Source organism: Sinocyclocheilus rhinocerous, unplaced genomic scaffold (genome assembly GCF_001515625.1).
Source record: "Sinocyclocheilus rhinocerous isolate Xijiao unplaced genomic scaffold, SAMN03320098_v1.1 scaffold836, whole genome shotgun sequence".
Classification (NCBI taxonomy): Eukaryota; Metazoa; Chordata; class Actinopteri; order Cypriniformes; family Cyprinidae; genus Sinocyclocheilus; species Sinocyclocheilus rhinocerous.
In genome coordinates, this window is record NW_015648109.1 from 38,521 (window position 1) to 63,278 (window position 24,758).

Sequence of the window (24,758 nt, forward strand, 5' to 3'; positions counted from 1 at the left end):
AATCTGCAGTCTTTATTGTAATCTGTGTCCTCCAGCATTCCCAGATTAGGATAATGCCGCTGCACAACAGTGATATGGGAATAATCTCAGTACTCCAGGGAAGAAGTTCAAGTGTGTGTTAGATGGAGGAGATGTGGATAATGTCCCATAATCGCGGATTATCCGCACCCCGATGCTTCAGCAGAGCGAGCGTGAGACCCGGTCGTGAGAGGAGCTAGAGCGGGTGTTTCGGGGCGGGGGTGCTGTCCATGTGTGCCTCTGTGTGTTTTGGGTCTGTTTGGTTTGATAAGATCGAGTGAGAGGTTTTGTATCTGGGTGATAATGTCTGTACGTTTGTGACTGAAGAGGTTTTTGTGTGTGTCGTGGTGTTGGAGACATCTGGTCATTCAGATGCTGAGATCAGCATGTTTTTAGGGAAGCTGTCGCCTCTGTTTTTTTCACTTGTCTATTTCGGAGTCGAAGGGCATCAACTTTAACCCCTGACTGACACCATCTGAACCCGCTTGTTGTTTGTAGAGCAGATCCACATGTCTGGATCTCAGTATGCGTGTGTGATACAGTCAGTCATTATATCAACTCTTTTATAGGGGCGTTTGTTTGATTGGTTGCGTCAGACATAAAGCTGCTGCGTCTCCATGACAACCTCTTTATTCGGCCCGCCGTCGTCTTTTAGGATGCTGTCTGAACCCAATTAGCCTTCATCATCCTCATTCACTCCAGCATGTACAGATCGGGTTCATTAGGGTCTCCGCATACTGAAGGCAATCACTGCTAATGTATTAATGTATGTACTGATGTTCTGATGATGGCTCTATTTTTTAAAAGCTGCATTAATTTGTTAATGTGTCTACGGTGAAGGATATGATGTCTGATGTAATAATTAAAAAGGAAAGTTGACCTGAAAATTGAGATTCTGTCATCATTTACTCATACTTGGGTTGTTTTAAAGCCACTGACTTAAATATTTCTAATACAGAAGGAGATGTTTTGCAGAATGTCCTGGCTGCTCTAAACAATGAATGCAAATGGGGACTGGGACTGTCATGCTCGAGAAACGACAAAAAACACCTTTAAGGTAGGTTATAAATGTTTATAAATGAGTTATTATTAAAATGTTATAGTTATCCTTGAGCGGGCTGTACAGTGCGACATATATGTCGCACGTGCTACGAAAATACTGGTCTGTGCGATGAATAAATTTACCACTGTAGCACGCCTGCGATACAGTTTTGCATGTTCATAACACAGCCGCTTAATAGTGTGAAGTGATTTCGTTGTGCTTGTTTGTGTGTGTGAGATTGATTATACTTGGTAGTTAGGGGTGTGCAATATGACGATTTTTGATCGTGGACGATTAAAATGTCTCCACGATCTGCTTTTGAAGAAATATCGTTGTATCCTCTGTAGCACCAGTGCTATGTGAAAAAAAAGTTAACGTACAGCCCTGCTTGAGTGTTTCTCAACCAGGGTTCCGTGGACCCCTAGTGGTCCTTGACGTAATGCATAAAGTATGAATTTTTGTATATATTTTATGAATTTTGACATGGCATGTTCCCATGAAAGAAAACCCCAATATAGCTGATGATATGGCCAAATACTGGACAAGTCAACTAACTTGAATTATACTTGATTGCATTTGGTCCTCACAAAAACACAAATGATACATAAATGAGTCAGTTTTGTTGTGGGGGTCCTTGAGGATGCTTCTGAATTGGACTGAGGGCCGGTACTCCGAAAGGTTGAGATTCACTGCTGTATAGGTATGTTTTTGGAAGAATTTGTAAAAAATTTTTTTGTCATTTTTAGGCGCTCAACTGGTCGAGTCCCCATTCTACTGTGTGAAGATTTTTAAAATTCTAGTTTTGTGTTCCGCAAAAGAAAGACTACATGAAGGCGAGTGAATTACAACATTTTCATTTTAGGAAGGAAACGTTCCTTTAAATTAAAATGAGCGACGTCACGACTTAAAATATTAATTTGAATAAAAATATTAATATTAAAATATCAAATTCTGAACAATAGTGCCCGCGTGTGCGTTTTTATGGATTTTTCCACAGAAACATGATCTTGCGTCCTCATTCCGAGTCATGAACATCTGCTCTTCATTTGATGCTTCCATTCAGTCGCTAAGAATAGTCTGAATCGCTTTATTGTTGCTTCGCCGCAGCTCTAAAAATAATAAAAGGCTTTAACAGCTTTTAACGGGAGGCAGCACAAATCGTCAGAACACCGGAAGAATATATTTCTAACCATAAGAAATTAATTGATTAAACTGAAGGAAGCACAATGTAATGTCATTAATAAAATCCCAGCTGGCCTTTGTGATGTTCTGGAATGATGCTGCACATCATTCAACGCTCCTGCGTTCAGTCTGCGATGTGTGTGTGTGTGTGTACTAATGCAAGCTCGAGTCTTAATTATATCCGCTTGTGTAAGCAAGTTGGGAATGTTTTTTATGGATGTAAAGATTAAAAATGTTCATAAAAAAGACAGTCAAGTGGGAGCCATGCATTACCGTTAGAGGAACGCTCTGTAATAGCTGGCTGTTCATGTACTAGGTGTATTTGTGGTTTAATGAGCTAATTTGTTTATTGTTTTGCGGGCAGACGTTCTTTTTTTTTTTTTTTATACCGTTCATTGTTCACACACCTTTGAAGTGTGAAGAGTTTTAACGAGTACCGTTCCTTTTGGGGTCGTTCACACGCACTGTGTTTAATCTTGTTAATTGTTGGTCTGTGCACGAATGTGTAGCATAGACGTTTTTGGCTGTTGTGTTGTTGTTGTTGTTTTTCTGTGATGGAACGAAACTTCGGAACTTCTTAAACCGTTCCTGTCCCGCGTGAACGCACGTTGTGACGTCATAAAGGTCTTTCGCAAACCTCGAGTTTTCTTTCTCCATTTCTGTGGCACTTAAGGAATTAGAGATCTATAGAAGCACCATTAAGGAGAGTACAAACAAAAAAGCTGTAAAAACTGTGTATTTATTTGGTATATTTAAGTTAATGTGATTTAACGAGGCCTTTCATTTTTCCATTATTTTATTTAATTTGTTGGTTTTATATATACATGTATAGTTAATATGTACTTTTTATGGTTTTTTTTTTGTGTGTATACCCTTGGCACTTTTGTTTTGTATTTGTAGTTCAAGCATTAATTAAAAAAATTAAAAACCATAAAAAAAATTTTTTTTTAAGTTTTCTTTCTCCAGCCATTCCAGTCTTGATTAAGGTAGCTAGTGCATAATTAATGTGTTGGGGTGATGGTTTTCCGGCAGCTGTGTCTGCGCTTCATTAATAGTCGTTTCTGCAAATATCTGGCATGAATTATTGATTAATCGGGGTTTCGGGGGCTTTGGTCCTGTGCCAGCCGCTGTCATGAGAGCTTTACTAATGCACGGGAAATGACAGTCAAGTCACGGTCAGTCATCCACCAGAGAGTCTCTCTTTACTCTGTTTGTCTAAGGAAAAAACATTCTCAAGACTGGCCTGTACAAAGAAACGTTTACATAGGATTTCAATTGAGAATGATGTCATCATACTACTATTAAAGGGACAGTTCACCCAGAATGAACATTCTGTCATCGTTTCCTCACCCTTCACTTGTTCCAAACCTGTATGAGTTTCTTCTGTATGAGTCTGTTGAACACAAACGAAGATATTCTTAAGAATGCTGGTAACCAGACTGTTCCATACTATTCTATTGAAGTCAGTGGTTAACTGTCTGTCCACTGTTCGGTTACCAACATTCTTCAGAATATCTTCCGTGCTCAACAGAAGAAAGAAACTCAACAACTTGAGGGTGAGTGAATGAGAGAATCCTCATTTCTGGGTGAACATCATGACGTCATATTTAATCAGCTCTTTGAACTGGATGATGTCAGAATGGCGTGGTAATTGTTTATTGCGGTCTTAACGGCAGAATTCCAAGTTCTAACGAATGATGAACATTCTTTGACATCATGCTTACCGTAATTTCTCTTTGTAGTTCTTTAATAACCTCTGAAGTGTGATTACTGTGAACTCCGGATGACTCCGTAATTTCTTTGAAACTCTTAAATGGAAATGTCGTTTTCCTTTAAAACGTTCACTAAATGCAATGAGTAGTACTTTTGCACATTTGTCTCATTGAGTTTCCTGGTAATATATAAAATTTTGAAAGTAAAATGGGTTTTATTGTGAATTATGCTCGAGTGTGTCTTCAGCACACAACTTTTAACTCAAAACGGTGAACCAATTCACGTGTTTCTAATCAATATGAATACATTTATGGGGCTTTTCACCCCAAAATCAAGTTTTTCATTCCAGTGAGCTGATTTTAGAGCTGAATGGAACTGTTAAATCAAATTTAAATGGATTATCTGTGAGTGTAGCAGGCGTGTGAAATGAAGCTCCTGGTAAAGAGGCTCTTAATGAGAAGCGCTGGCTTTCCTTTGGTTCTGACTCTGTGGCGTGTGACCTTTCACCCTGTAGGTGCGCGGCGCTCCTGCCATGGCCATCGTGGGGTGCCTGAGCCTGGCGGTGGAGCTGCGGGCGGGCGCTGGGGGTGACGACCTCGTGTCCTTCATCAGGGACTCTCTGTGCCACCTGACGTCTGCGCGACCCACGGCGGTCAACATGGGCCGAGCCGCCCGCGAGCTCATGGAGTTCACAGAGAATGAGAGCATGGAGAAAAACACAGAGCAGCTGAGAGACAGGTGACAAGCCAACGGACACTTGATGTTTAACCGGCATGTGTAGATTTTGGGATATCTGAAAAAATGTCATCTTTGAAAAATATTTAGAGTTTTGTTTTAATAGCAGGTGAACTAGATATTCCAGAGAAGATCGGTATATTCTGCTTTGTTTTCAGCGTTATTACCTTTGAATGGTCAGAAACTCAGATCATAGTGTCAGTGTCGTTATTGTTAACTAGAACTATTAAAAATAGTGTATTAATTGACGTAAACCTGAAATCAAATCAAATGTAAATATTATAGATGGAAAAACTTCTTTTTTTTCAGTTAATTGCCAAGGCAAATTCTAATTTTTCTTTAAATTTAGGCTAAGCACTAAAATTACTGAAACTAAAACTGAAATAAATATTAATAAATAAAAATGAGAAATTAAGCTAAATGGAAATATAAAAAAAGAAAAAAAGCACATAAAATGACTAAAACAGTAAACTAAAATCAAATTAAAACAGAAAACATAAAACATAAAGGCTAATTCTAAATTGCATTTTATTAAAAAAAAATGTTTGTTTTGAATATTTTAATTGTTTTTTAAAGTAGTATTTAAAAAATCTAGTTTTTCATTCCAGTGAGCAAATTTTAGACCTGAATGGATTTGAATAAGAAATATTAAAAACAAATAATAGAAATATTTTATTTAAGAAAATGTTTAAAGTATTATTTAAAATATTTAAAATAAAAATTTAAAACCTTTTTTTTTTAAAGTAGTATTTAAAATATTTCAAATTATTTACACACCTTTCTACTATGTGCAATATCTGTTTAAAGAGCCTTAAAGGAAATTACTCTTGTTATTGTATGTATTCAGTTTTACTGTTTATAAATGTTATTCAGATATTCACTGAGAGAGACAAATTTAAATCGTTAATAGCAATTATATTTAATGAGATTTCAGCAAAAATGTAAACAAATGATCACAACAGGCTAAATATGAAGTGCTGCATTGATTACTCCTTTTTATCTTCCTCTAACGTGTCTGTCTCTTGGCCACGCCCCTGCTGCAGCGTGATTGGCTGGATTGAGGAGATGTTGGAGCGAGACGTGAACGACAACAAAAAAATCGGCAACTACGGCGCGCAGCACATCCTGTCCGGAGTCCCACGAGACTCGGTCACCATCCTCACGCACTGTAACACCGGCAGCCTGGCCACCGCGGGATACGGCACGGCTCTCGGTCAGTCCGCGCGATTATTACTGATGCAGAGATTAAGATTAATGGCTGATAATGACTGTAACTGATCTGTGCAGGTGTGGTGCGGTCGCTGCACACACTGGGCCGCTTGAAGCGTCTGTACTGCACAGAGACCCGGCCCTACAACCAGGGCTCCCGGCTGACGGCGTACGAGGCCGTGGCGGAGGGGTTCCCGGCCACCCTCATCACAGACAGCATGGCAGCGCTCGCCATGAGGGAGAAAGGCATCACAGGTGACACAGGAAGAGTCCGTTCGCTTGAGTTTCATGTCTATATCAGGGCTGTCAGATGTTAACGTTCCTGTGCGCACACAAATTCCTCCCTCAGAGATCAGACCTATTATTAATCGTTGTATATTAAAGGGGTCCTATTATGCATTTTCACTTTTTCAACTTTAGTTAGTCTGTAATGTTGCTGTTTATTGGACTGTCCAGCTTTTAATGTACAGAGAAAACTCTTTTATGACGTGAACTCACTTAAAGAATTATTTAGTAAAATTTTGCCAGGAAAAGTTTTAGAATTTTTATCACGTTAATGTAAAAAATCTTGTGTGATATAACTTGTGTTTGTTTGTTTGCTGGTTTTTATTGTATTTCTTTTTTTATTGTTATTGCCATGAAAATAGCCTTTGATGCTGACATGGCATTAAATAAATATATATACTATACTATCCTGTGCGCGCACAGCTGTCGTTGTCGGAGCGGACAGGGTTGTTGCCAACGGCGACACGGCGAACAAAGTGGGCACGTATCAGCTGGCCATCGCGGCTAAGCATCACGGGGTACCGTTTTACGTGGCGGCGCCCAGCACGTCCTGCGACCTGAGTTTGGAGAGCGGACGAGACATCGTGATCGAGGAGCGTCCGGCTGAGGAGCTCACCAGCATCAATGGAGTTCCTGTAGCCGCTCCCGGTAAGTGCAGAATTATCACACTGCACACAAAAACGGCACAGTTTAGTTTGAAAACTAAAACTCCTGGAAACATTACAATAAAATAGAAATGGGTGAAAACCTTTTTTAGTTAGTTGCAGAGGAGACAATTCTCATTTTCATTTAGTTTAAGCTGAAGCACTAAAATTACTTGCTTGTAGGGATGTAACGATACACCGCGAGCCGGTTGAAAATCGATACAAATATGTGACGATTCAAATCAGTTGAGATGTGAAACGAATCGCGATACAGTTGGGGGTGGGAGTTTATATGAATGTATCTCTGAGGGGAACTTCAGAAACGTTTACGTGGTATTTTCTTTTTATCTCGTCTCTGTATAATGCATATTAAAGTAGTGTTTATAAGTGCTGGCTGCCTTGTTTACAGCTGTAACCAAGGAAACGCTGTATCGCTGCTGTTCCATAAGCGCCACCTGCTGTCAGAGAGTGAATCTGCGTCTCATTCAGAGCTTCTGCTCTTTGTTTCGTGCAGATGTTTTATGTAGCATAGTTTCACAAAACTAAAGTCAGAGCATTCTGTTTTTGTTTTAAAATGTCAAATTATGCAATCTAATTTAGATTTAAAAAACTGCTCATGCTGCATGTATTCAGCATCTTTGTTTGGATTGTGATTCAAATGCAGTGGTTGCCTCTAATTTTGAATGTAAAGTGCACAGGTAGCCTTTGTTTATATGAAGAGATTTTTGTTGTCTTATTTATTTGATTAGATTTAGGGTTTGTTTTAAAATTTCAATTTAGTTTTGTTATGTGACATATTTCTGTTTCACAAGGAAATGTGCAGCATTTTGTCCAAGCAATAATAAAAGGACACCTTTTCATTTATAATTTGTCTTAAATCTAATTTTGTTTAGAAAAAATCGTGAGAAAATTGAATCGTGAATCGAATCGTGAGTTGAGTGAATCGTTACATCCCTACTTCGAATAAATAAAAACTAAAGCTGAGCTAAAACAAACTAAAACTGAAATAAATATAAGTTTAACCTAAATAGTAATATTTTAAAAATATACATTGAAACAACAAAATTACTAAAAAATAAACTTGAATTTAAAAAAGAAAAAGAAAAAAGAACTCAAAATATAAAAATTATTCACAATATTAATAAAAAGTATATAAATAAAACTAAAATATCACTGATCCAAATTTGTTTACAAATTCCCAGTTAATATACTACAGTAAGCACTTCCAAGGATGAACAGATCACTGGATTTGCCTTAGTTTGTAAAGTTTGTCTATAGATAAAGTAGTCAAAGTTTAGTTTTTTTTAGACACTTATTGGCAATTAAATGGGCATAAATAATATAATTTATGTTTCCCACTTTTTACCTGCCTTTAATGTCACAGATTTTTTTTAAAAATCAAACTCTGAGAATAAGGTCCAAATATAAAATAATAAATAAATAAATGCATTCTCATGGGAGTTTTTGTGAAATTAAGCACGTTTCTGTAAATAGATATTTTTACTTTTTATTTTCAAATACACTATCGTTCAAAGGTTTGGGGTTGGTGTGATTTTTAAAATCGATCAAAAGTGACGGTAAAGACATAGTGTTTTCTATTACAAATAAATGCTGTTCTTTTGAACTTTTTATTCGTCAAAGAATCCTGAAAAATTAAATGTATCATGGTTTGCACAAAAATATGAAGCAGCACAACTGTTTTCAACATTGATAATAATCAGAAATGTTTTTTGAGCAGCAAATCCTCATATTAGAATGATTTCTGAAGATCATGTGACACTGAAGACTGGAGTAATGATGCTGAAAATTCAGATTTGATCTCAGGAATAAATTACATTTTAACATGTTCAGACAGAAAACACTTATTTTGAATGATAATAATATTTCACAATATTACTGCTTTTACTGTATTCTTGATTAAATAAATGAAGCCTTGGTGAGCAAAAAGACTAAAAGCATTAAAACTTCTTACCAATCCCAAACGTTTGAATGGTAGTGTAAGTGTATTAAATGAGTTTTTGCATCATGTCCATGTACAGTAAACAGCTATTTGTATTTTTTTAGTTTGTAAATGTTCATAGCAACAGGGTTTTTTTTGGTAAAGAAGGGGTGAGAGAACCAGAAAAAGATGATTAGTGTGTGTGCACGCGTGACCGCAGGGCTTAAGTGAGATTTGAAACAGAGCGGAGCTGCTTTTAATTAAACTGTTCTGATATGAGCGCGAGCGAGCGAGGGATGATCCTCCATATGTGTGAAAACAGAGGGAGAGAGAGAGGAGTCAGAATCATCAGATTAATTAAAGCTGCAGTGTTTAATAGCTGCCGGCGTCTCGAGGGGAGAGACGGATTACTGCACTACTCTCATGAACTCAGACCTGGAGATTGAGACGGGAACGCTGGTCCCAGATCAGCATGGGAATCAATTCATCTCAGCAAATTAACTTGTTATCTAACTGGAATGGTTATATGTCTGTTATATTTGAAGAGAAGCATGAATCAGACGGTTATATGAGCTAGACTGCTGTCTGTCTGTGGAGTAAAATAGTACAGTGTTAATATGTTTGTTCATTCGTGGGAACAGGTTTGGAGAAATGTAGCATTGCATCATTTGCTCAGCAATGGATGCTCTGCAGTGAATGGGTGCCGTCAGAATGAGAGTCCAAACAGCTGATAAAAACATCACAATAATCCACACCACTCTATTAATTTAAATGTTTAGTGCGAGTTTAAATGTTTTCTAAAAAAGTCTCTTCTGCTCACCACGACTGCATTTATTTTATCAAAAAGACTGTAAAAACCGGAATATTGTGAAATATTATTATAATTTAAAATATTTATTTTCTATGTGAATATATATTAAAATGTAATTTATTGCTGTGATCAAAGCTGAATTTTCAGCATCATTACTCCAGTCTTCAGTGTCACATGATCTTCAGAAATCATTCTAATATGCTGATCTGCTGCTCAAGAAACACTTCTGATTATTATCAATGCTTAGAACAGTTGCTGCTTCATATTTTTGTGAAAACCGTGATGCATTTTATTTTTCAGAATTCTTTGATGAATGGAACGTTCAAAAGAACAGCATTTATTTGAAATAGAAAACATTTGTAACATTAGAAATGTCTTTATTGTCATCTTTGATTAATTTAATGTGTCCTTGCTTGAATAGAAGTATTAATTGCATTAAAATAAAAATAAAAATGAAAGTGTACCTAAAACGTTTTGACTGTGTAAACCCTTGAAAGCATATTGTTAACTAAATATAAAACAATAAAAAAAATTATTTGAAAGAACTGAAATGTAAATTAAAGAAATTATTTAACTTATTTTATCTTTTTGCCAAAGCAACACTTCTTATTTTAATTTATTCTAATTTTAAGTACAATAATAACAACTAATAATAATAATAATAACATAAAAAAGTATTAAATAAAAATGAATAAACCCTATATAGACATATATAGACAAGAAAAACAAAAAAATACAAAATTACAAGAAAATTACTAAAACTTAAAAACTAAAATGAAAGTGCAAACAGAAAATATCAAAATAAAATCTAATTCAAATATTACCATAAATTATAATATATCATTGGCAGTAAAATGAGACTCGTTCTCTGGGTTGTGCGTCTGGTTGCAGGGATCGAGGTCTGGAACCCGGCGTTTGACGTCACTCCTCACCAGCTGATCACAGGCGGCATCATCACGGAGCTCGGCGTGTTCCTGCCGTCTGAACTGCAGGCCGCTCTGACGGGGAGACTCACCGCTCTGTAAGACGCCTCCGGCGCTCTCCTCATGTTTTCACCTCACTGTGGTGGAAGTTGCACCTTTAATTACACACACAAGCGTCGGCACCGAGGTGTTAACAAGGTAGACAAGGCACGTTCCATTCAATTCAACACTTACAAAGTGGAATAACACCATGTGACACACTTGTACAACCCAGGGATGCTTGTAAACACACACTCACACACACACTCTCACACACACACTCACACTCACTCACACACACACACACACACTCACACTCACTCACACACACACACACACACTCACTCACTCACTCACACACACACACATGTTCTCCTTCTCTCTGAGTGTACAGCTCATGTCACATCTTCTCATGTCTTTTGTCTTCATCATTGTGAAAACCTTGGTTTTTCCACTCGTTTCTTCCCCTCTATCTGGCTCAGCTCCAGTTTTTAACAGGAAGTGTTTCACAGAGATGGTAAACGGTGTAGATCATTCAGAGTATTTCAAAATAAAAGTCTTACGCTAAATACGGGTCAACTGCTGTCCTTTCAAGGGGGAATCTCACGAAACCTGTCGAGAGCATGTCCAGGTCTTGTTTCATCAATTAGAAAAATATTTTTAAATATTCTCAAAAGTACACACATAATTTTTTTGTGTGCATTTTTTTGCATTTCTAGTGAGAAAATATTTTGCGTTACACTAATGGGGAAATGTATTTAATTGTTGTCTTTATGATATTATTTTTTCATTTTATTTTGTTTTGTTTTTTATTTTAATTTTATTTTTTTGCAAAACTTTATGCAAAATATAATGCCATATTTTCTTTTGTTTTGAGGTGTTTTAACATACGTGTTTTCATGAGACTAACCCTTGCAGGTCCAACTGTTTATTAGTTATAATAGATATGTAAAATCTAAGCCCATTTCAGATATGGGCTGTACTTTAATGTACATAAGTACGCCAGTCCTTTTCCAGGCAGTGCCAACTGAATAAACTATCTCATGTTACTAAATCAAAATGCTATATTAACATTAAGAGACATTTGAAACCTGCATTTGAGCAAATAAAACAAATACAGAGAGAGTATGACCACTCATATGCAGACAATTTTAATGTTATTTGAGTTTGCAAGTAAAAACAGTGTGTTAGAATAAAGTAATTAAGACCAGAATACGGCCGATCTGCCTAAAACGAACAATTAACGGTCAGTGATTTGAGATTCAATTGAAGTTTTCAGGTTTATCTCGAGCTCTATTGGTTGACATTCCTACAGAAAATGAATTACGAATCCAAAGTATTTTCACTTACAACCACAGATGCTCGAGTTAAACCTGCGGTATTTCTTTAAATCTGTAATTTAGGCAGATGCATTTGATCAAAGTGTGGGAAAATGGTGCTATGGAGCTAGATGTTAGACAATACCTCAGAAGAGATCCCAGACTCCTCTAGTACTTCCACTCTGTTTTTATCATAGTTCTGTGTTGTATTTATTTACACAACAAGTACAAGGTGGGTGTTCTGCCTGATCTCGGGCCAGAGTCCGGCGTTGTGCCAGATTATGCACCCCCTAGTATTGGTAGGTTTAGGAGGAGGTGTGGGGGAGGGGTTAAGATTAGGCAATTAGTTAGCGAGTCAACGAATCTGGCAGGGGTGCAGAATTTGGCACAACACCGGCCGAACTGCTGCTGACGCGTGCCGCTGTGTTCAAGTGCGGGTCTGATCCGGGATCAGCGCCGTGAGTTGGTCTGGGCTTGCACTCAGTGTTATCGAATGTAACGAGGCCTGAAATCCTCACTGCCTTACGAGACCAGCAAAAACCACCCCGCCCACTGATGTCCGATTGGCTGAATGAGACTGAGCCACGCCCACCGCTCAGAGAACAGTGCCGCCACTTATGGCTTTCTGAAATCACCATAGCAACCCGATCACATAAACTTATGAAAAGTAACAGAATTTATTATTTTTTATCATAGTACCCCGTTTTTTCACAATAAAATAATCAGCATCACCTTAGTCAGGGCAGCGCCATATTTCATTTCTGACAGGAATGAAAACGAGGCTGTGAGGGACTGAAGTACAGTGCGTTCAATGGATTGAACTGTTGTTGAACAACATACCGATTGTTCAGCCGATGAAACGTCTCTTTAGCCTCGTCAGCCCAAATCCGATTTTTGTGCAAATCTGATTGAAATCCGATCATATTTAGATAGTCTGAACGGCAACAAACTATATGAAATTCGATTTTTGCAAATCCGTTTCGAGCTACATTCATATGTGGTTTGGAATCCTATTCAAATTGCATTCCTGGAAATCGTTTCAGTCTGACCAGTCAGATTGGATTTAGCGTAGCTTTTTTCACGCCCTCACGCCACGTAAAACGTAAACACTTCAGACGTTTTTTGCAGAAAACATGCCAGAAACAAGCTTGTGTCATTGCGAAGTAGTGATGGGAAGTTCGGATCATTTTACCGACTCGGACCTTTGAGTCTCGTTCAGCAAAATGAACGAATCTTTTTTCGAGTAATTTCGTTCATTTTAGCAAAATATAATTAAAATGTTACGTGTTACTTCCCTAACACGTCTACTACTTACGCAAACGTTGATCACACTACAAACAATACAAAACTGCAATAAGAAACAGAAAAGATTAATTGTTTACCTGGGTCTTCAGTCTATGATTAGCTCACCACCTCTTATCTGACAAGTCTTCGGGTTTGAGTCGTTCGGATTTGGGCTGACAGTCTGAACGAGGCTTTTGAATAAAATGTACGCTTGACAAAAACTCCATAAAACAGTTTTGAAAGTTGTGAGTTGTGAAAATTATGACCTTTATATGATGTGTGCCACGACTGCACAGCCTCGTTTTCATCCGCAATGAAATTACAAAAAGAAAAAGTGCACTATAAATACACTATAAATGCACATTCATTTTTACAGTTTCATCTGTTTAAATAATTTAAAAAAAGATGTAGCATCAAAACACTTAGAGCAGTTGTACATGATTGTCTAATTTTTTTTTATCCAAATTCCCATATAATACAGCTCAAAACAAAAACAAAACATTTTGGGCAATTTAATTTCTTTGATTTTTAAGACCAGAACTATGAATAGGAAAAGATGGAAAGATTCATGATGAAGACATATGTAGCATAATTCGAGGTCATCCATGTGGCTTGGTAATGTTCTGAAGGTACAAAGTTTGTTTTTCACATCACATTACTTTTAATTTTTATTTTAATTGGACTGTGTGAGCTGATGATTTGTTTTATGTATATCTATATGCTGTATATCCATGAATTGTGATTCTTAGTGATGAAACTGTTGTTAAAAAGCTTACATTGAGAGGCCCTCTATAGACACGACGCGCCACTCGACAACTAGAGGCTAAATCTACAATATAAGCAATGAAATACCTGAGATTCAAAACATTTAAAGACGAAATGCTTTGAAGCGCTTCACATGCACGGCCTGGCTCTTGTAGAAACTGTGAATCAAGCAGTTAGCTGGTGTGCCAAAGCTGTAAACGTTCATGGAGTCTTCTCTCTGTATTATACGGAAATTTAATTTAATGCAAAAATAAATATTTATTCAAACTCAGAGAGAGAGCACATAGATGGGACGTTTTCTTCACCAGATGATCCAAACACAGGACGGTTAGTTGCATGTGCAGAGTCAAGCTGATAAATAAGCTCATATGTTTTCCATGTGCTTTAGTGTGACGAGACGAAACTCTGGTGCCAAAACAATAACGTGACTGTGATCAATGGGAAGTGTGACGGTGGACAGACGTCTGTCTGAGAGGACCTCTTTGTGTTTCTGTTTGTTCTCGTTCTTCTAATTGATAATCACAACTGGGTTTGATTTTGTATTCTGTGGAAGTAGTTGGAGAAAAAACTATTAGACTGGATGTTTTTTATACATATGAATATAATATACAACATACATAAATTAAGCGATGTCTGTCCCACATCAGTACAATAAACAGAGAGAACCAATACTGTTGTGTTTGTGGTCATTTCTTGTGTAATTATTGACCTGTGAGATGCGAACAAGGAGACCTAATATTAAAGCGGGCATCTAATGAGTAATCAAATAGTGCTTGATCTTTTAAAATTTGATTACACTATTAAAACATATCATATCTTTAAGAATTTTCCGGTTCCCCCTCGGTCCTAAAACATATTACAGTTAAAACGTCAAGTTTTCGTTGTCAGATGCAGACGTGACGCAAGCTGGGGGTGGAAAACTTTTGAACCGGATGATTATTTTGTTTAAATATCATATTTTTCATTTAGTACTGCCCTTCAGAAGCTACTTATATGTTTCAGAAGATGTTCCTGAAGGCAAAATAAGTACAATTTACCCTGATCTTCAAATTCTAAATTCTAAAAGCTCTAAATGCGGCGGTTGTGTTTCCTTCTGGAGCGGGAATCTTTGAGCCTTTTGTAATAGTTGTGTATGAGTCCATCAGTTGTCGGTGTGAAAAGATGGATCTCAAAGTCATGCACTTGGAAAAGGTTCATATATGAAAAAGCTGCTGCAAAACCAAAGACCTGGAGGATTTTTCTGAAGATCAGCGGTAGTTTAACTGCTCAGGACAAACAAGGGACTCATGAACAAGCGTCACAAAACAAAAATACAGCCGTGGATCATCCAGGTAACCGCACACAGTTGTAAGAATCAAGCGTATGTAAAGTTTTGAAAGGGGTCATTTTTATAAATTCAGATATTATTTTGTCCTGTGGACTACACGCAAACATCTTTTACATAAAATATCTTGGGACTAAATAAAAAATAACATGCATTTTGTGTGATGCCTTTTATTTTGGAAAAATAGTTAACGTTTCGCAGATTCTGCAAAGTTTTAACCACAACTGTATGTATGTATACACAGAGCTGGGTAGTAACTGATTACATGTAATCTGGATTACATAATCAGATTACAAAAATTAAGTACTTGTAATTAGATTACATTTTAAAATAACCGTAATCAGACTAGTTACTTTTTTACTTATTACATATTATTCACACAACAGCAGTAAATCATTCCTAATTTATTGAATCTCACTCATTTTTCTTTTTCATCCTTAATAACAACGAATGGAATTCATTTTCTCTCTCTTTGTATTTTTACATCAATGTGGAACAAGATTATCCTATTTAAATCAATGTGATAAACGCGTTAGGTCAAAAGTAATCCAAAAGTAATCAGGCTACCTAAAATGTGTAATGTAATGGATTACGTTACTAAGTAAAAATTTTTATCTTGTAATTTGGAATCAGTAATGGACTACAATTTGTAAGTAATCTACCCAACACTCTGTGTGTGCCAATAAAAAACATTAAAAAAAAAAAAAACTTGGTTTAAGAACAAACAAACGTTTAGGACATTCGTGGTAAAGATTCATGTTTTTGTTTTTATGTATTACATATTTACATTGAAAAAAATGACAACGTTAACATGTTCGACATGAGTTTTGTCCATAGGTTTTGTAGCGAGAACTCAGCATGTTGGTCCACATGCTCTGATGACCTCACACTCGCGCAGCGGCGCCGACGTGATGATGTCACCCACGCGTCGGCCAATCAGCGCTCGAGCTCTGCGCCACTTCCTCGAGGTTGCGTCACCAAGCGGGAGCTGTGCGCGCGGGTCGGAAGTCGCTTTCCGAGAGGAAAAAAAAAAGAAATAAAACAATAAAGCAACACCAAATAAACACTGTCAAAACTTTGCGAATATGGACCATGTTTTTGTTTTTATGTATTACATATTTACATTGAAAAAAAATGACAACGTTAACATGAGTTTTGTCCATAGGTTTTGTAGCGAGAACTCAGCATGTTGGTCCACATGCTCTGATGACCTCACACTCGCGCAGCGGCGCCGACGTGATGATGTCACCCACGCGTCGGCCAATCAGCGCTCGAGCTCTGCGCCACTTCCTCGAGGTTGCGTCACCAAGCGGGAGCTGTGCGCGCGGGTCGGAAGTCGCTTTCCGAGAGGAAAAAAAAAAGAAATAAAACAATAAAGCAACACCAAATAAACACTGTCAAAACTTTGCGAATATGGACCATTACACTAAATATTGAACTGCGGATTGATAAAGCAGCGCTAGGACTGATAAATAAGCGCACATAAGGCGGACTGAGGGGCGTTGGGGAAGAGTTAGCCGCTGCTGCTAACGCACGATGCTAACTCACTGATTTATGACTGATTTCAGCGATATTTCAACTAAAAACTGCGCATTCCGGGGGATTTGAAAGACAAGAGTGTGCGTGGTGTCAGTAGAAAGTGTGTTGGTGAGGTACAGGAGGGGATTTGTCTTCTCGGCGGCCGTTTGTGTTGAGGCCTGCTGTATGAGGAGTTAGATAAACGCGTCAGCCGGGTACACTCACACGTGTAGAGGTAAACAGGTAAAGATGTCGGCCCAGGCGCAGATGAGAGCCATGCTGGACCAGCTCATGGGCACTAGCAGAGACGGTGAGTGCTTCTTTCAGTCTCATCAAATCAAAACTACGTTAAACCATGCATTTGATTCAATAAGCGATTCGTTACTTCAACGGACTCGATTTGATGATTTAACGTATACTGTATGCATTTATACTCTAGCGATTTGTTTGACAGACCTGTTAAAAAGTCACGGTTTCATTGCTCTCGTGGGTTGGTTAAATGATTTAATATCTCTGAACTCTGATCTGATTGACGGAAACACGTCAGACTGATGACTCCCATGATTTCGTCGCCATGACTTTGTAATTAGTGTTATTCTCACTCTTTGGTTGGCATGGTTTCGTGATTTCTAATTATTTCGCACGAGAAATAATTTAATTAGATTTGAATTTAATAAAAAAAATCGTGAATCTCCCGAATCATGATTTTTGACTGGAATGATTTCATATCAGTCAGAAATTATTTGATGAGAATCATGATTATTATGGTGTATCTACCATGATATGAATCACACAACTCAAATGATTTGGTGGACATAACTGATCATGATTATTCAGTGTTTTTGGCATGATTTGGTCAGAACTGTAATTTGATGAACTGATGAACAGAACTGTCATAATTTTCATTATTTTTCTGCAATGACTTTATAATTTGTGTTATCCCCTCTTTTTCTTTAAATAATTTGCTAAACAAAATGATTGGTTCTCATGATTTTTATTGACTTGATTTGAAAAATCATAAATGTTTTGTCTGGAATGATTTCATATCTGTCAGAAATCCTTTGATGAGAATCAAATAGTTAATGATCAGTTATTAATTGGCCATGATCAGAATCATGATTTGGTTGATATAAGTTGACATTGTCAATTTGATTTCATTCTACCTTTTTGGCATGATTTTGTAAAATCTGCAACTTGATTGACATGATGTCTTTATTTTATTGAGTTTTATAATTTCATTGTCATGACTTTATTTTATTTATTTTTTTAATTACATGATTTGTAAACACCATTATTTGATTGACATGATTTTATAACATTCATGAATTTGTTGATTTGATTAAAACCTAATCAAATAACTCAAAAAATCCCTGGAATATTCCAAAAAAAATCCTGGAAAGTTTCCAAAATTTCTGGAATATTTCCGAAATTTACTGGAAATTTTCCACCTTTTTGCAACCCTAGTCATAAATGTATTGTTATATGAGAATCATGAATATGATGATTCATTTGCCATGATTCACGTTTTGCTTGACATAATTACATTATCTGACAAATTATTAAAAGAATTCTCTTTTTTTTTTGTCATAATGAGGTCAAAATTGTCATTTGATCAACAGTCTTTTTTTTTTTTTAATGAGAATCATGATTTGAATTGCTGTTTACAGTGCTGTTCATTTGAATGGTGTGTCTCGTTGTTTTTTGTCACGATGAGAATCATGGTTCGATTGTGGCTTGATTTGATGATTTTTGATGCTCATAATGTGTGGATCTGGTTTCTCGCAGGAGACACGATGAGACAGCGGATCAAGTTCACGGACGAGCGGGTGTGTAAGAGTCATCTGCTGGAGTCGTGTCCACATGACATACTGTCTGGAACCGTAAGCGTCTCATTATCACTCCTCATCTCTATGGGTTTGACTTTACTCATCTAAAACCTGTTTGTTAATTGCAATACTTCATTTATGCTACGCCACAGTTGCATTATGACATCAAAAACGTTGAGAAGTTGCCTGAGGTTTCTAAATGGTTGTGTTTGTGTAGCGCATGGATCTGGGGGAGTGTGTGAAGATTCACGATCTCGCTTTGAGAGCAGATTACGAGATCGCATCTAAACAGCAGGAGTTTTTCTTTGAGCTGGATGTGAGTATAAACCCTTTCCATTCATATACATTTGACTGTGTGTGTGTAAACTGCTCATAAATGGCTGATTGTGGCGTGTCTCCTCAGGCCGCGGAGCACCTGCAGTCCTTCATCGCAGACTGTGACCGAAGAACCGAACTGGCCAAGAAACGACTGGCCGAAACGCAGGAAGAGATCAGCGCTGAAGTGGCTGCTAAGGTAAAACCTGACGATCTGCGCTGGGGAATCCCTTAACGTTTCTCTGCAACACGAGATTTCACTTGCACATCATTTTCATACTGAAGTTTCGCACACCTGCGTTTTGTGCACAAACCAGCAAGTAGTGAGTCCTGGTCCACAGCTCTGATATAAATGGGCCCTTCAGTGTGTCCTTTTCCAACTTCCTGTTTCGATAGCAAATACATGCAAACAGAAAAGAAGTCCACTCAATCTGTATTTTGTTTTTTTTTGTGTGTGTGTTTTTTTTTTAAGGGATCATATCCTACACAACCTTGTTTCCACCACAGAATAAAAAAGCTGATTGCAAAATCTCAACATTCTGACTTTATTTTTCGCAAATCTGATGTTTTCTTTTAGAATTTTAAATTTATATTTTGAAGTTTTAACTAAAAGTTAGAATTGGGAGATAGTCAGAATTCTGAGGGGAAAAGTCTGAGTTGTAGAATATTAGCATAGAATTCTGAGAAAAAAAAGTCAGAATTGCGAAGTGTAAATCAAATCTGATGTTTTCTTTTAGAATTTTAAATTTATATTTTGAAGTTTTAGCTAAAAGTTAGAATTGGGAGATAGTCAGAATTCTGAGGGAAAAGTCTGAATTGTAGAATATTAGCATAGAATTCTGAGGAAAAAAAGTCAGAATTGCGAAGTGTAAACTCTGTTTTATCAGAACAAAAGTCCAAATTGTGAGATGTACACACTATTCTGAGAAAAGAAGTCTGTATTGCAAGATGTAAGAAGAATTCTGAGAAAAAGTCTGAATTGTGAAGTATAAACTGAATTCTGAGGAAAAAAATGTCAGAATTATGAGGAAAAAAATTCAGTTACGTATGTAAACTCGGAATTGTAAGAGATTAATTTGTGATTGCGAGAAGTAAGAATAGTGGATAAAAAGTCACTATTAAATTCATTTTTTTTATTTTGTGGCAGAAATAGGCTTCCATAATATCTTGCCATTTGGTAGCGTTTAGTTATTTTGCCTGAGATCAGTTTATAACATTATTCAAAGTCTTTTATTTTCAACCACAAATAATTTCATTTTAAGAAGAATTCTGAGAAAAAGTCTGAATTGTGAAGTATAAACTCTGAATTCTGAGGAAAAAAATGTCAGAATTATGATTAAAAAAAATTCAGTTGCGTATGTAAACTCGGAATTGTGAGAGATTAATTTGTGATTGCGAGAAGTAAGAATAGTGGATAAAAAGTCGCTATTAAATTCATTTTTTTTATTTTGTGGCAGAAATAGGCTTCCATAATATCTTGCCATTTGGTAGCGTTTAGTTATTTTGCCTGAGATCAGTTTATAACATTATTCAAAGTCTTTTATTTTCAACCACAAATAATTTCATTTGTCATGGCCATTTGCCCCACTCTCTGACCCTTACTATGAATCTTGTCTGTTTTTACAGCTGTAACTTGAAGTCTTCTTCATGTTCTCTGATTTTCTATGTGCTGTGATCGGCAGGCGGAGCGTGTGCACGAGCTGAACGAGGAGATCGGGAAGCTGCTGGCGCGTGCGGAGCAACTGGGCGGCGAGGGGAACGTGGAGGAGGCTCAGCAGGTCCTGGAGAAGATGGAGAAAACACGCACCCTGAAGAAAGAGGCAGAGGTCAGTGTGGGGTCATGGTGGCCAGGTGGAAATATCATTGTAGTCCTCCGTACTACCTGTAGAACTCGAAGCACAAATTAAATTTGATTGTGGTGTCCTAATCACACTATTACAAGTAAATATGCTATTGTGTTTAGGACATATACCGCAACTCCATGCCGGCTTCCAGCTTCCAGCAGCAGAAGCTGCGGGTGTGTGAGGTTTGCTCTGCTTACCTCGGTCTCCACGACAACGACCGCCGCCTCGCCGACCACTTTGGAGGGAAACTTCATATAGGTTTCATCGAAATCCGTGAAAAACTTGAAAAACTGAGGGTGAGATGGAGCACACAGAGCTCAGTCGGGCTGTTGTCACGCAGCTCTTCATTGACGATCTGCTGTGATTTGCAGAAAGCTGTGACGGAGAAACAGGAGCGCATGCGCACGAGGAGAAGAGAGGAACGCGACAGAGAAGAGGAGCGAGCCAGAGAGTGGGAGATGGAGAAAGAGAGAGAGCGCGAGAGAGAAAGAGAGAGAGAGAGGGAGCGCGAGCGAGAGAGAGACAGAGAGAGGGAACGCAGGAGGTCTGTCTCTGTGTTCTGCTTTCATTTCATTCACAAAAATGTGTTGCAATCATAATGAAGCCTTTGTATTATAGCTGAAAAAGTATCTTGATATTTATGTACTTTGCTTCCAATTAGTTGAGCTGTAATAGTCAAGGCAAATCAAGCCACTTTTATTTCTGTAGTGCTTTATACGATACTAATTTTTTCAAAGCAGCTTCACAGTAATAAACAGTAAAATAAGGCAATGTAATAAGAAAATAAATAGTAAGCTTGTAAAAATAATTGGTTTTGAAACAAACTCAATTTCAGCATTAGAGCAGCTCTCCAGAGGACAATAGTATCATTATTCAGCTCAGTTCTGTGTTGATTCAGTTTAGATGCATTTTATATTCAATGTTGATTCAGGTAGTTCAGATTCAGTTCATATATACAATAACAGTAGCACTATTGATTTTGCTATACTATTTCGATTATGACATGAACTCAAACTATGAAGCAGCTCTACAGAAGGCAATAGTGTCATTATTCAGCTCAGTTAAGGGCTGATTCATTTCAGATTCACTTTTCAATGTTGATTCATTTAAGTTCAGATTCAATAACAGTGATGCAAAGTTAGTGTCATTATCCAGTTTGATTCAGTTCAATGTTGATTCAGTAACAGTGTTGATATGGCAAAGTTCATTATGAAACGGACTCAATTCAATTATAAAGCAGCTCTAAAGACACGGTAGTGTCATTATTCAGCTCAAGTCAGTTCAGTGTTGTTTCAGTTCATAATATAGACTAAACAGCCAAATAGATTCAGAATCGAATAGTAACTCAAAAACTTCAAGAACTAAGCCAAATCTAATTAACAATGATCAATTTTGTGTTTTTGCTCTTTAATTTGGAGATGTAGTAAAGCAGTAGTTACACATGCTTTAAAGATGTGACATGTCACACAGAGACTCCTGTGAAAATTTTTAAAGAGTTGACGCGCAAATTGTTGAAGCAGTGTTTTGAACTGATTCACTGAAGCTTAAAACAGCTGTCTCACAGAAATGAATCAAACTATGACATTTAAATAAATTTAAAAAACTATCAAATATTTGTTGTAGCACAGAAATGCACAAGTGTTTTATCGTGATTGTCTCTCTTTAAGTTATTCTTCATCCCTCTCTTCTTAGGTCCAGATCCAGAAGTGGTGAGCGACATCGGTGAGGATCAGCTTCCTAACTAATAACATCTGGAGCAGTATCATATGTATGTGCTATATATATCTCTATATATATCTTTCTCTCTGCTTTTTAGGGAAGGAGGAAGCTCGTCCTCTCATCACTCTCGTCGGCACCGTGAGGATGGAGAGCGGGAACGAGACAGGGAGAGGAAGCACAGACACAAAGATCGCCATCGCTCTCGCTCGCACTCACACAGGAGCAAAAGGAAGAGGTACCACAACAACGTCAGCTTGACTTGACCTGTCTGAGGTCTTTTGTGGAGGGACTATTACATTTGAGCAATAGGGCATGATTTACAGTGATTTTGCTATAGTCAAGGGCAGATAAATGTGGTAAAATCAGTGTAATCAACAACATTATGATAAGATACCAGTGTTCAATGAAAAGGAGTCCACGTGGTGTGTTACATGGTCATAGTTCACGTTTTAGAGCCAGATCAATTTAAAATCAAGTAATGGAAATCATTATTAAACCATTTGTATTTGTAATTTAAATTATTTAAAATAAAATAAGTGTAAACAATATCATTGACAATCAGACCAATGTTCAGTTAAAATAAATGCTGTGTTTTGTGTTAAATGGTCATGATCAATTGTAAATAAAGCAATGGCTATTGTTTTAAAATGAATAATTTATATTTGTAATTTGAACAATTGAAAATTATTTACAAATTATTAATCCATTTATATTTGGAATTCAAATTATTTGAAACCATTTTAAATTATTTGAAATTACTTTTAGATGACTAGATTTGGATTTGGAATTTAAACTATTTGAAATTATGTGGATTTTGTAAGTAATTTATATTTGGAATTTTAATTATTTGAAACTATTTTAAATAATTTGAAATTAGCTTTAAATTATTACATTTATATTTGAAATTTAAATTACTTAACATTTTTTAAATGGGTTAAATAATTTTTATGTGGAATTTTTATTACTTTTTACTTAATAAAATTAACATTTGGAATTTATACGATTTAAATATTTGATTAAATATTTGTGTTGATATGAAGTAATTACTTGGTTAAAATTGATTAGTTAAAATAAATATTTTATTATATATGCATGTATGCGTGTGTGTGTATGTGTGTGTGTGTGACCAGCATCATTATTTGAGATACAGATGACGCCTCAGACAGCAAGAGTTACACACTTTGATCTAGTTGATCCAAACTAGTAAGCAAACCAAAAGAACATTTGAACAGAAGTGTTGTAGAGGGGAAAGAGTGCACTTAGAAGTAGTTTATTTTTTATGTTGCAAAATAAGGAGAGGTGGATGAAGGTAAACCTGCAGGAATATAAAACCACCACAGGAGAAGTCTTTTTCATCCTTTTAAACTGGCTACTCACATTTTTTTTTTTCTTCTTTTTTAATAATTAAAGCTCCTTAAATGATTATTTTGATGTGGATATTATTGTCTCCTGTTTTTTCCTCATTTGATATGAATCTAAACTCAGAGCTGAACTGAGCAGTAAACCTGGATTTTGTGATTTTTTTTTTTTTTTTTTGTCTTTCTCCACAAAACATCTCGGCTTAGGTTATCTCTCATGGTACCATGATGTGTGCAAGTTTCTCTTTCCCCCTTTTATCACTCTTTCGTTTTGCTGTGTTGAGAGGCTGTCTTCAAACTTCATCTTGCCTTGTCATTATGCTATGAAATAAATCTCTTGCTTTCATTGTTTAAAGATAATTCATTTGAATCCATTTTCTGCCTCTGCTGAAATAAATGTGAATGTTAATACTTTATTTGCATTTCTGCACGGAAATACCAGTGTTAAAGTATCAGAAGACCACTTCACTTAAAATGCTGCCTGTTGTTACATCTAAATTAATTCATTTATTGAAGTATAAAATGTAATTAAACATCACGGACTCAATCTAAATACATTAGGTTACACAAACCAAAATAAATTTAAGGGTTAGATCTGACAAACAGCTATTTAATTGCAGGTCAGCATATTTCCCGTGTTTGATGTTAGTTGATAACTTGTATCAGAGTAAGCGAGGTTGAATCAGTGTTGCCAGGTCCGCGGTTTTCCCGCGGAATTGTAACACTGTTGCCGCGGGTTGTTTTGCATGTCCGTGGGTTGAAGCAATAACGTGATATTTAGCCCCTGATCTTACCAGAGAAACAAACAAAAAACATGTACAGGTGCATCTCAATAAATTAGAATGTCGTGGAAAAGTTCATTTATTTCAGTAATTCAACTCAAATTGTGAAACTCGTGTATTAAATAAATTCAATGCACACAGACTGAAGTAGTTTAAGTCTTTCT

General features: G+C 36.7%; 2 protein-coding genes across 2 annotated transcripts; both read left to right on the plus strand.

Annotated features, from left to right (window-relative positions):
• The first annotated feature begins 4,381 nt into the window (after window positions 1–4,381).
• Window positions 4,382–10,845, plus strand: LOC107709591 (methylthioribose-1-phosphate isomerase-like). The gene is made up of 6 exons (XM_016514103.1): window positions 4,382–4,393; window positions 4,470–4,693; window positions 5,734–5,903; window positions 5,978–6,154; window positions 6,608–6,832; window positions 10,470–10,845. Exons 1-6 carry the CDS (start codon window positions 4,382–4,384, stop codon window positions 10,601–10,603), a joined length of 942 nt encoding a protein of 313 aa, XP_016369589.1. The 3' UTR covers window positions 10,604–10,845.
• A 5,662-nt stretch (window positions 10,846–16,507) lies between these two features.
• On the plus strand, window positions 16,508–22,732 carry LOC107709610 (putative RNA-binding protein Luc7-like 2). The gene is made up of 9 exons (XM_016514129.1): window positions 16,508–17,060; window positions 18,536–18,630; window positions 18,794–18,892; window positions 18,980–19,090; window positions 20,574–20,717; window positions 20,855–21,031; window positions 21,107–21,279; window positions 22,428–22,457; window positions 22,552–22,732. Exons 1-9 carry the CDS (start codon window positions 17,000–17,002, stop codon window positions 22,715–22,717), a joined length of 1,056 nt encoding a protein of 351 aa, XP_016369615.1. The 5' UTR covers window positions 16,508–16,999; the 3' UTR covers window positions 22,718–22,732.
• Window positions 22,733–24,758: the final 2,026 nt, after the last annotated feature.

Coding starts and splice junctions, on each gene's coding strand:
- LOC107709591 (XM_016514103.1), top strand. Junction 5,904..5,977: donor GGGATACGGCACGGCTCTCG/GTCAGTCCGCGC, acceptor TGATCTGTGCAG/GTGTGGTGCGGTCGCTGCAC. Junction 6,155..6,607: donor GAGGGAGAAAGGCATCACAG/GTGACACAGGAA, acceptor GTGCGCGCACAG/CTGTCGTTGTCGGAGCGGAC.
- LOC107709610 (XM_016514129.1), top strand. CDS start 17,000: ATGTCGGCCCAGGCGCAGATGAGAGCCATGCTGGACCAGCTCATGGGC. Junction 18,631..18,793: donor ATGACATACTGTCTGGAACC/GTAAGCGTCTCA, acceptor GTGTTTGTGTAG/CGCATGGATCTGGGGGAGTG. Junction 21,280..22,427: donor AGAGAGAGGGAACGCAGGAG/GTCTGTCTCTGT, acceptor CTCTCTTCTTAG/GTCCAGATCCAGAAGTGGTG.